At 43.1% G+C, this 12277-nt stretch overlaps 1 protein-coding gene across 1 annotated transcript in view; it reads left to right on the top strand.

Annotated features, from left to right (window-relative positions):
- LOC116762210 (phosphatase and actin regulator 1-like) overlaps positions 1–11975 on the top strand; it is a 37593-nt gene extending 25618 nt beyond the window's left edge. Inside the window, exons 2-3 of the mRNA XM_032648944.1 lie at positions 10172–10318; positions 11938–11975. Coding sequence (XP_032504835.1) covers positions 10172–10318; positions 11938–11975 — 185 coding nt within the window. The remainder of the gene's footprint in view (positions 1–10171; positions 10319–11937) is intronic.
- The last annotated feature ends 302 nt before the right edge of the window (positions 11976–12277 follow it).

The following is a 12277-nucleotide window of genomic DNA, read 5'->3' as shown; positions in this document are numbered from 1 at the left end:
GATTAACTATTTCCTTTCCCATATTAGGGAAGTTTTCAACTCTAATCTCTACAAATATTTTCTCAGTCCCTTTCTTTTTCTCTTCTTCTTCTGGGATACCTATAATTCGATCCCTATAATATAATTTGGTGCATTTAATGTTGTCCCAGAGGTCTCTGAGACTGTCCTCAGTTCTTTTCCTTCTTTTTTCTTTATTCTGCTCTGCAGTAGTTATTTCCACTATTTTATCTTCCAGGTCACTTATTTGTTCTTCTGCCTCAGTTATTCTGCTGTTGATCACTTCTCCATCCCAGAGATGGAGATCTCTGGGAGATTTTTGCCATTTGATATTACATAGAGCTGGGAGGTTGGTCCACAAGAGTGAGTACCAATATCCTGAACTTTGCTCTCCCACCTCAGAGGCACAGCCCTGATGCCTGGCTGGAGCACCAAGAGCCTGTCATCCACATGGCCCAGAATTAGAGGGAGAAAAAAAGAGGAGGAAAGAAAGTAGATAAAATTAAATTAAACGTAAAAGTTATTAAAATAAAAAATAATTATTAAAAAAGTTTTAAGTAATAAAAAGAAAAGAAATATGAGAGCAACCAAACCAAAAAACAAATCCACCAATGATAATAAGCTCTAAAAACTATACCAAAAAAAAGGACAGATAGAACCCTAGGACAAATGGTAAAAGCAAAGTTATATAGACAAAATCACACACAGAATCATATGTATACACACTCACAAAAACAGAAAAAGGGAAAAAATATATATATATCCTTGTTTCCGAAGTCCACCTCCTCAATTTGGGGTGATTCGTTGTCTATTCAGATATTCCACAGATGTAGGGTGCATCTAGTTGACTGTGGAGATTTAATCCGCTGCTCCTGAGGTTGCTGGGAGAAACTTCCCTTTCTCTTCTTTGTTCGCACAGCTCCTGGGGTTCAGCTTTAGATTTGGCCCCGCCGCTACCTGTAGGTCGCCTGAGGGCATCTGTTCTTCGCTCAGACAGGACGGGGTAAAGGAGCAGCTGATTCGGGGGCTCTGGCTCACTCAGGCCAGGGGGAGGGAGGGGTACATATGCGGGGCAAGCCTGCAGCGGCAGAGGCCGGCGTGACGTTGTGCCAGCCTGAGGCGCGCAGTGCATTCTCCCGGGGGAGTTGTCCCTGGATCCTGGGACCCTGGCAGTGGCGGGCTGCACAGGCTCCCCGGAAGCGGGGTGTGGAGAGTGACCTGTGCTCGCACACAGGCTTCTTGGTGGCGGCAGCAGCAGCCTTGGCATCTCATGCCTGTCTCTGGGGTCTGCGCTTTTAGCCGCGGCTCGCGCCCGTCTCTGGAGCTCCTTAAAGCAGCACTCTGAATCCCCTCTCCTCGCGCACCAGGAAACAAAGAGGGAAGAAAAAGTCTCTTGCCTCTTCAGCAGCTCCAGACTTTTCCCCGGACTCCCTCCTGGCCAGCCGTGGCGCACCAACCCCCTGCAGGCTGTGTTCACGCCGCCAACCCCAGTCTTCTCTCTGCGCTCAGACCGAAGCCTGAGCCTCAGCTCCCAGCCCCGCCCACCCCAGCGGGTGAGCAGACAAGCCTCTCGGGTTGGTGAGTGCTGGCCGGCCCCGATCCTCTGTGCAGGAATCTCTCTGCTGTGCACTCTGCACCCCTGTGGCTGTGCTCTCCTCCGCGGCTACTGGAGCTTCCCCTCTCCGCCACCCGCAGTCTCCACCCACGAAGGGGCTCCTAGTGTGTGGAAACCTTTCCTCCTTCATGGCTCCCTCTGACTGGTGCAGGTCCCATCCCTATTCTTTTGTCTCTGTTTTTCTTTTGCCCTACCCAGGTACTGGGGGAGTTTCTTACCTTTGGGGAGGTCTGAGGTCTTCTGCCAGAGTTCAGTAGGTGTTCTGTAGGAGTTGTTCCACATGTAGATGTGTTTCTTATGTATTTGTGGGGAGGAAGGTGATCTCTACATGTTACTCTTCCACCATCTTGAAGCTCCTCAATAATGAGCTTTTTGTTTTATTTATTGTTCTGTTGTCTTTGTGTTTTCAATTTCATTGACTTCTGCTTTTATCTTTATTAGTTCCTTCCTTCTCCTTGCTTTAGATTATTTTTCCCTTCTTTTTCTAAGTTCCTGAGTTAGATAATTGATTTGAGACCTTTACTCTTCTCTAATATAAATGCTTAGAACTATAAACTACCCTATTAACACTGTTTTAGCTGCATCTCACATATTTTGGTATGTTGCATTTTTAATTGTCTAGTGATGAAAAGAAGTTTTTAATTTTAATGGCACCAAAATACCTATTTATCCTTTTATGGTTAATGCTTTTCATGTCCTGTTTAAAAATCTTTGCTGATGTGATAAAATATTTTTCTCTTAAAATTTTTTCTTCTAGAAACTTTGTTGTTTACCTCTTACATTTAGGTCCATGATCCATTTCGAATTGAATTTTGTGTATGCTGTGAGGTAGGGATCAAAGTTTATTTTCTTCCATTATATGTATATTCAAGTGTTTGAGCATTATTTATTGAAAAGTCCATCTTTTCCCCCACAATACTGCAGTGGGACTCTTGTCACAGTCAGGTGACTATTTATATATTGGTCTATTTTTAGATTCTCTTCCATTGGCCCATTTACAGTAGTCCACCCTTATCTGTGGGAGATATATTCCAAGCCCCCCAGTGGATGCCTGAAACCTTGGGTAGTACTGAACCCTATATATACTGTTTTTTTCCTATATAGTCATACCTATATTAAAGTTTAATTTATAAATTAGGCACAGTAAGAGATTAAAAACATTAATAATAAAAGAGAGCAATTATAACAATAGACTGTAATAAAATTTATGTGAATGTGATCTATCTCTCTGTATTTCAGAATATCTTATTGTACAAATTCAATACCTTTTCCATCTTAACTAAGCATTTATCACACACTATGGCTGGAACTTATTCAGTCTGAGCTAAAACAGCAAAACTATCACAAATTGTTTTTTCCTTCTTCACAATTTAAAGGATGGAAGATTTGTTCTTTCTGTCAATCTTAGCAACCTCAGCATATAATCTTTTTCCTTCCTTATTAAGTCAAGAACATTCACCTTTTCACTTAAAGGAAGCACTTTATAGCTCCTCTTTGGAATATCCGAATTGCCAACAACACTACTCTTGCATTTTGGGGCCATTATAAAGTAGAATAGGGGTTACCTGAACACAAGCACAGCAGTGCTGCAACAGCAGATCTGACAACTGAGGTGGCTACTAAGTGACTAAGATTGGGATATGCTGGACAAAGGGATGTTTCACATCCTGGCCTGGACAGAATGGGAGGGCATGATATTTCATCATGCTACTCAGAACAGCATGTGATTTAAAACTTATGAATTGTTTATTTCTGGAATTTTTCATTTAATATTTTCAGCCTGCAATTGGCCACAGGTAACTAAAACCCAGAGAGCAAAACCACAGATAAGGGGGGACTACTGTATCTTACTTTGTTTTTGAATTCTATACCTTTATAATGTCTTGGTATCTTCTACTATAAGTAGTCCATTTATTTATTTATTTATTTATTTATTTTTTTGCGGTACGCGGGCCTCTCACCGCAGCGGGCTGTCCCGCTACGGAGCACAGGCTCGGGATGCGCAAGCCCAGTGGCCACGGCTCATGGGCCCAGCCACTGTTAGATTTATTCACAGATATTTGATGGTTTTGATGCTATTGTAAATGGTCCTTTTAAAATTACATGCTCTATTTTGCTAGTATATAGAAACAAATCATTATTTTATACTGCTGTTATAGCCAGTGATGCTGTAAAATTCACTTACTATTTATAATAGTCTAGATCCTTATGGATTATGTATATATACAATCATAACATATATGTCTAATCACAATTTTATTGTATTTTTGCTCTCCAGTTATTATACTTTTTAATTTCTTTTACTTACTTTATTGCCCTGGCCAAGACCTCCAGTAAAATATGGAACACAAGTGATGAGAGTGGACATAGTTAAGAATATTTTGAAAATCTAGTTACCCAGGTCTCATCCCCTCAGAATTCCATAGATCCAGGTTGGGAGCCTGAAAAATGTACATTTTAACAGTGATATTGATGTAGAGGTGCCCTAGAAGCACACTTTGAGTAATATTTTTGTTTATTTCTTTTTTCTTTCTTTTTTTTTTTTTTGCGGTACGCGGGCCCCTCACTGTTGTGGCCTCTCCTGTTGCGGAGCACAGGCTCCGGACGCGCAGGCTCAGCGGCCATGGCTCACGGGCCCAGCCGCTCCGCGGCATGTGGGATCTTCCTGGACCGGGGCATGAACCCGCATCCCCTGCATCGGCAGGCGGACTCTCAACCACTGCGCCACCAGGGAAGCCCTGAGTAATATTTTTAAAGGATAAGCTTCTCTCACCTGAAGAGTTAGTCAGGATGAAATATTACACTCTTCTCTCTTCCTCCCCTCCCCATCTCCACCCTCTTCCATGCCGGTGATGGATGTATAAAATGTTATTTTTTGAGCCCCTTATTGTGCTGCTTCTCTTTTTCTGACTCTAGCTCTGGATATAACATGCATATAAGTGTCTTTAGTGTTAAAATATTGACTGGCTTTAGGAAAAAAAAAAAGAAACCAGAAAGAAACAAAAATGGCCCTTATCCTGAGTCAGCAATCACATTCAAAAAGAGCAATCTTAAAAAACAAACAAACGAAAAAACCCACTGTATTTGGAAGTTGTTGAGGTCATGGTTGAATTCAATCCTTTCTATACACACATCCACACACACGCAAACCACCAACAATCATATGGGTGTTGCCACCTGATGCAAACAGTATGAGGAAAAAGAAACAGATTCTAAAGGATGTATAGTTACATAAAACAGAGTTGAACAATATGAAATCACTTGAGAGAAGTATGGATACCATGTGGTTTCCTAAATATAATTGGTTACAGATCAAAGGAACAATGTATTTTCTTAGATTAAGAGACCATATATGCCATGGATATTTATGGAAAGAAGTAGAGATACAAGAATAGCTGTAAATACTTATAGAGTATCAGAGTTCGGTAGGGCCTTCAGGTCACGTTGTCTGATGCTTACATTTTTTCCTTCCAGTTTTATTGAGATATATACAGCACTGTATAAGTTTAAGGTGCACAGCATAATGATTTGACTTACATACATCATGAAACGATGACCACAGTAAGTTTAGTGAACATCCATCCTCTCATATGGATACAAAGTAAAAAGAAATATATTTTACCTTGTGGCGAGAACTCTTAGCACTTACTTCTTAACAACTTTCATATATGAGATACAGCAGTGTTAATTATATTTATCCTATTGTATATTACATCCTAATACTTATTTATCTTATAACCTGAAGTGTGTACCATTTGACCACCTTCATCCAATTCCCCCTCCCACTCCCACCTCTGGTAACCACAAATCTGATCTCTTTTTCTATGAGTTCATTTGTTTGTTTATTTTTGAAGTATAATTAACCTACAACACTATGTTAGTTCCTGGTGCATGACATAGTGATTCCATATTTCTATACATTTCAAATTGGTCACCATTGATAAGTCTAGTTACAATATGTCACCATACAAAGATATTACATAGTTACTTACTGTATTTCCCACAATGTACATATCTTACCCATGATTCATTTATTTTGTGACTGGAAGTTTATACCTCTTAATCTCCCTCACCCACTTCTCTCACTCCCCAATCCCTTCTCCCAGCAACCACCAGTCTGTTCTCAGCATCTATAACTCCACTTCCACTTTGTTATGTTTGTTCATTTGTTCTTCATATAAGTGTGATCACATGGTATCTGTCCTTCTCCATTCCATCCAGGTCCATCCATGTTGTCACAAATGGCAAGACCTCATTCTTTTTTATGGTTGAGTAATATTCCACTGAATATATATACCACATTTTCCCTATCCATTCATCCATTGATGGGCACCCAGGTTGTTTCCATATCCTTGACACTGTAAACAGTGCTGCAATGAACATAGAGTTGGACATATCTCCTCAGATCCACATTTTTGTTTACTTTGGACAAATACCCAGGAGTAGAATTGCTGTATTGCATGGTAGTTCTATTTCCAACTTTCTGAGGACCCTCCACACTGTCTTCCGCATCCTTGACAACACCTGCTATTTGTTATCTCCCCAGTAAAAGCCATTCTGACAGGCATGAAGTGACATCCCACTGTGGTTTCAACTTGCATTTCCCTAATGATTGGTGATATTGGGCATCTTTTTATGGGCCTGCTGGACATTTGTCTTCTTTGGAAAAATGTCTGTTTTACATCCTCTGCTCATTTTTTAATCGAGTTGATTATTTTTTTATGTTGAATTGTATGAGTGCTTTGTATATTTGGGATATTAACTCTTTATCAGATATATCATTTGCAAATATCTTCTCCCATTCAGTAGGCAGCCTTTTCATTTTGTTGATAGTTTCCTTCACTGTGCAAAAGCTTTTCAGTTTGGTGCTGTCCCATATGTTTATTTTTGCTTTTGTTTCCCTTGCCTCAGGAGACATATCAAAAAAACATTGCTAAGACTGTTGTCAGTGGGCATACTTCCTATATTTTCTTCTAGGAGTTTTATGGTTTCAGGTCTTACATTTAAGTCCATTTGGAGTTTTTTGGGTTTTGTTTTTTGGTTTTGTTTTTGTATATGGTGTGAGAAAGTAGTCCAGTTTGATTCTTTTGCAGGTAGCTGTCCAGTTTTCCCAACACCACTGATTAAAGAGGCTGTCTTTTCCCCATTGTGTATTCTTGCCTCTTCTGTCATGGATTCATTGACCGTATAAGCGTGGGTTCATTTCTGGGTGCTCTATTCTGTTCCTACAACCTATGTGTCTGCTTTTGTGCCAGAGGTTGCACTTCTCTAGCTGAGGGGACAGGGTGACTTACCCAGTGGTACTTGGTGAGGTAGTGGTAGGACTGGGAGCAGCGTCCACCAGCCCTGATTCCCACCCCAGGGCTCTTCCCCTGATGTTACTTAGTCCGATATTTTATGACGAAAGGTCATATATATGAAAGGAATCCAAGAATAAAGAATGTGGAAACATTGGGACAAGCCCACAAGAGTAAAAACTTCATAAAGGAGTGAATCCTTCATACAGGATAAGACTGAGATACACGGCTGGGATTGACTTTGTAGGGGAGTTATAAAAAACTAAGAAATATGGGAGAGAAAAAAAGAGGCAAAGTGAAAAGATAATGGGAAAATACAAAGAAGACAGTAAATTATGGAAGCCAAAAATATGGAAGGTAATAGTCAGAAATGAAAATATCATAAGATAATTCAAGAACATGGGGATAGATGTAGTATTTTTATGTCTCTTTTGAAAAAATATATCTAGAATTATTTCAATAGTAATAGTCCATATGAAAGAGATAATATGAAAATACATTTAAACTCTTTTGAAGAGAGGTAAACCTAAAATTGTAGCATTATTAGTTCCTAATCCTCTAAAATGTTGAATGAATAAGAAACAGAAATTCAAATATTTATTTCTCTATGTGAAGAACCATTATTATGTAACATCAAAGAAACAGAGAAAGCTAAGACTAGGTATTCCTTCAGATGACTTTATTGTTTTTTTTTTAAAGACATGGCTGATGAATGAAAATACAAGGGGTTGGGGAATCCCAAACAATTTGGACAATCAGATGGCACTGCATTAATTCAAAGACAGGTATAGTTTGTACAGTATTCAGAACTGTTGGAGTTTATTTCTCTACTTTTGCACGTCCTTAAGAGCTTGCACCTAAATGTTAAAATCACATTGGCTTGCAGCCTGATTAATCATCGAAAAGCATTAACCTTCATGGTTCATTTGATGAGCCAAATACCCCTGTTGTTCCTCCTGGGATAGGAGGCATCCATTTTTAATCTATGTTTAACAGAGATAAATGGGAACTAATAAGGAGGCAAGTATCATAGAAAATGAATTTAAAATATGGATAGTCAACCAAATATATCTACTTAGCAAATCAATGTACTGGTTAAAGACAGGATTTTAGGTCAGGCATGGATTTGGTCCCCAATTGAGCTACTCATTTACTCATTAGTTACATAACCCTCCTTCACTCCTTTTTTCCTATTCTCTCCTTCCTTGCTCCCTTGCTTTCTCCCTCTCCTCCCTTTTTTTAATTAAAAGAATATCTATTGAGCATTTACTACGTACTGGATTCATGCCACAGACTAGTGCGTCAGTTATCTCACATTCCTGAGGGAGAACATGGAAAGTTTATGGGGAAGAAATTCGTGGTGTACAAAACAAGGAAATGTACAGATGCAGAAATGAGTCAGGCTTGTTTGGACAACTCTGAACAGACTGCAGGGAAATAATGAGATGAATTTGGAAAGCCAGATGGAAGTCAGGTCATAAAGGGCCCTGAATGCCAGGATATGCATTTTCAAATTAACACGCAGGGAAGCGGCTATTAGAAATCTAGTGATTAGGAAGTTAGTCTAGTACAGGGAGGCCAAAGGAGGAGATTATTTCAAGAAGGATAGATTACTCAAGAAAGAAATGGACTTAACTGTTGAAAGGATGTTGATGACCTTTAAAGTAACTTTGACTGAGTGGTGGGGATAAAAAGTAGTGGTAGGGATACAAGGAGGGGATTAAGAGTGAAAAAATGAAGCCTGTGGGGCCAAGCGTTCCACAGGAAGGGTAAACAGAATGGGAGAGAAATAGTATGGTAGAGATTGAGGAAGCGGCAAGGCTAGGGCAGATGGAGAGTTACTACCGATGTGTGAAGTAAGAGACCAGCGTGAAGATTCTAGGGCGGGCGCAAGGATACAGGGTGAGAATTAGAAACGACAGGTGAAATGGAGAGGGCAGTCTTGCAGAGCTGAAGCAGTACTTCATCCTCTGAGATTGAAGGGCATGAATTGACACTGAGATTTCCTTTGTAGCAGGGAGGGAATCAAGGTAACGTTTATCTGTGTACTCCAGGTGGGCTCTCGTTAGAAAGAAATGTGGCAACATTGGGCCACAAGAAGACGCGACTGAAGCTGCTGGAAGACAGACATCAAAGAGTTGAGCCCATCGATAGGTTCAGTAGGGGCAGCGAGCCGTTGTGACTCACACTCCAGAAACCTTTCTAGGCTTGGCTGTTGTGTAACATGGGAAGGTTGCCGTGCAAACATTCAAAGAAATGTAAGGTGCCCTTGATCTTCACCCTTTCCTTCAGAAACAATGGGAGAGAGTTATAGAGATTACAGGTCCAATCCAAAGACTATTATTCATGCTCTAAATCGCCAAATAAAAAGTTGAATGGGTACTTCCGTAGAGATAAACATATCCTAGAAACCCGTGGTGGTAAGAAAGCCACTCAGTTCTGCATGAATATGTCTAGTCTACATTCAGAATATCAACTCTAGAAACTTTACTGCCAAACTGCCCCCAAAGTTATATACACTTTCCCTCTGTGCTCCACCTCTAGGGCTCAACGGGGGCCTGCAAGAGAGCTTCCAGGGAGTCCAGATGTGGTTCCATCTCTATTTGAGCTCCAGGTTGGGGAAGAGGGAGCAGAGGGGTACTCGATATAGCGTGCTCTCTTCCATGACCAGCTGGGCCTAGGCTCGCACCCCAGGAATAATAACTCACGCAAGGAAAGCTGAAGCTGGGCTATCTGGTCGGGCATCTTCAGCCCAGAGAATCCCGTGGGTTAAGGAGACCCCCGTGTGCACTTGAAAAGCAAGCGGAGTAAGTGCATTTGGCGGGAGAGGGCACAGTGCTGACTGGGCATCCTTGCTTTGGAGTCCTCCCTTTCGCATTAGCCTACCTGTGCCAAGAGCTGAAAACTGGGGCTGCGGGCAGGAGGCGGGCTGTCCGTCTGGGGCACTGACCCGTTGGCCCTGTGGCTGAGTGCAATGAGGGGGAGCCCTGAGCGCAAGCCGGGTCTGGGCCGATCCCTGCTCCAGTCCATAAATCCTTAACGGGTTTTCTTTCTCTCCCCTCACCCTTTTCTCTCCTTTGCTCTCTTTCTTTCTCTCTCCCTCTACTCTCCTTTCCCCTCTCTTCCCCCCTCCCTCCCCGCCCCCTTCCCCTTCCTCTCCCATCCCCCTCTGCCCTCCCCCTTGCCCTGCGGGTGAGCCTCTTCCTTCCCCTCCCCCCCCTTTTCCGCCTCCCTCCGTCTCTCTCCATCTCTTCCCTCTCAGCTCGCCGGGCGACCCTGCTTCTGCCTCCCACATTAATGGCGGCATCTTCGGAGGACGATATAGACCGGCGGCCCATCAGAAGAGTCCGCTCCAAGAGCGACACTCCGTACCTCGCGGAGGCCAGGATCTCCTTCACCCTGGGGGCAGGTGAGGACGAAGCTCTAGCCTTGCTCTCTCCGCCACGCCGCTTCCTTCCCTCCTCCCTGGCTGGCTCGGCCCCCAGCCCCTCCTGTGGTCCCCCTCCCCCTCCCGGCCGTGCCCTCCCCTCCGCCCCACTTCCTACCCAGCCGGGTCCCTGGCGCTCGCTCGCTCTCTTTGTGTGCCGAGTAAGGAGGGGTGTGTGTGTGTGTGTGTGTGTGCGCGTGTGCGTGTGTGTGTGTGTGTGTGTGTTGAGCAGGTGGGGGAGGGTAGTGCGTGGAGCCCTGCCTCCGCCGGGGCGTCGCACGCGGGCTTTCCCCTTCCTTGAAGCGAAGGATGTGTTGTCACTGATAACAATGATCGTAGGCGTAGCCGAGAGCTGGGTCGGGATGCACCGGCTGTGGGCAGAGGGTTTGGCAAGGCTCCGCTGGTGTGGTTTGCTGGTGGGGCTACTACAGGGTGGAACTTGTTGGTGACGTTCAGACTCTGGTGATTTTGCCGGGTTGATACACGCCTGCTGCGGTTTTGGAGTGAGGAGGGGCCGGGCGGGGATCACAGATGGGAACGGGACCAAGCACTTGGCGAGCAACCGTAGTGATGATAATAATAGTATGGTCTATAGGATGCATATGGGGTGATGATAGGAAGCTGTCACTGGAACTGGTGCCCAAAGTGGCCCAGATGGAATTAAGTGAAAAGGGTAACTGACGTGGAGGAGGGAGGGAAAGAAGGGGGAAGGAGAAGAGAGGAGGACAGAGGAAGGAAGGGAAGGAGAGAGGGCCGGAGAGAGGGAGGAAGGAAAAGGAAGGGAGGGAGAAAGAAAGAAGGAGGAAATGAACCACAGAGAAGACTGAGGGATTCAGGGAGTCAAACTGAGAGCTGTCAGGGTTACCTGAAAGGAAGCACCCAGTGTCCGCTGTCTCCACTGCTGCTGCAGCTCTGGATTCACAGGCAGACCTCACCTCCTGTTACTAGTAGATGGTCACTATCACCCAGAGGAAGTTGTTCGCTACTAACTTCACGGGGCTGCCTTTTCTGAAAGACTGCTAAGTCTCTCCCTCCAAGCTTGTGTCTCTTCCTTTCCAGAATCCCTTGGTATTCTCGCAACTCCAGTGCAAAAAGAGTGAGGGCATTTCCTGAAGATCCTCCTTCAAAATAAGTTTAAAAAGAACATGATATCAATTCCTTTTTCTTTAGGAAACTCAGCCCTTGAAAATGGAACTGAATCAAACAAAGTGTGTGTGTGTGTGTGTGTGTGTGTGTGTGTGTGCTGGAACAAAGAGAAACTTCAGATAATGCCTATTTTACACATTATTGAGAAGTTTGAACAAAAGAGAAAACTCTGCATAAAGAAACAAGATGTGTTGGCTAAGGAACCATATTTTATGACCGATAGGATGGTAACTGAATGCCGAAGTAGCCAAGTTCTTTGGAGTGTAATTTTCCTGTCTCGGTGATTTTGATTTTTTTAACCCTGTGTTTTCTCGTCACCCCTGAAATGTTTGCCTCTGGATTTGGCACTGGAGAAAGAGGGCTTTATTGGAGGAGGCTTTGACAGTTTTTGTGGCAGGCTGTAATAGCCTATGGTCTCCGTTTGGAACTATTAATCCTTCACTTGTATGTTCCAGGTTCAGAATATGATGTGAGGGGTCTTGGAAAGGACTGAGAAGAGTTCCTTTTAGGACTGAGATTGTTTTCTGACCCAGAGAAATTAAGAATTATTCCTTTGCTATCAAACTCTGGTATATTCCCTTGGTGTCTTTGGCTTAGCAGAGAAGGAAAGGGGCTAAAGAGGCAGTTAATAAGGTTGTTTACCTACTACTGGTGCTTTTACAACAAAATAATAAAATAAAGCACTAAAAAAGAGTTTCAAGTTTCTGCTGCTGCTGAGTTGGGCTGAACCCTTTTGCCACCAGATTAAAGCCAGTGACTTGCAGTCTTTTATCCTGCGTAAATTGCTCTGGAGGC

This window comes from Phocoena sinus, chromosome 11 (genome assembly GCF_008692025.1).
Source record: "Phocoena sinus isolate mPhoSin1 chromosome 11, mPhoSin1.pri, whole genome shotgun sequence".
In the NCBI taxonomy this organism is placed as follows: Eukaryota; Metazoa; Chordata; class Mammalia; order Artiodactyla; family Phocoenidae; genus Phocoena; species Phocoena sinus.
This window is presented reverse-complemented; position numbering and strand designations above follow the sequence as displayed.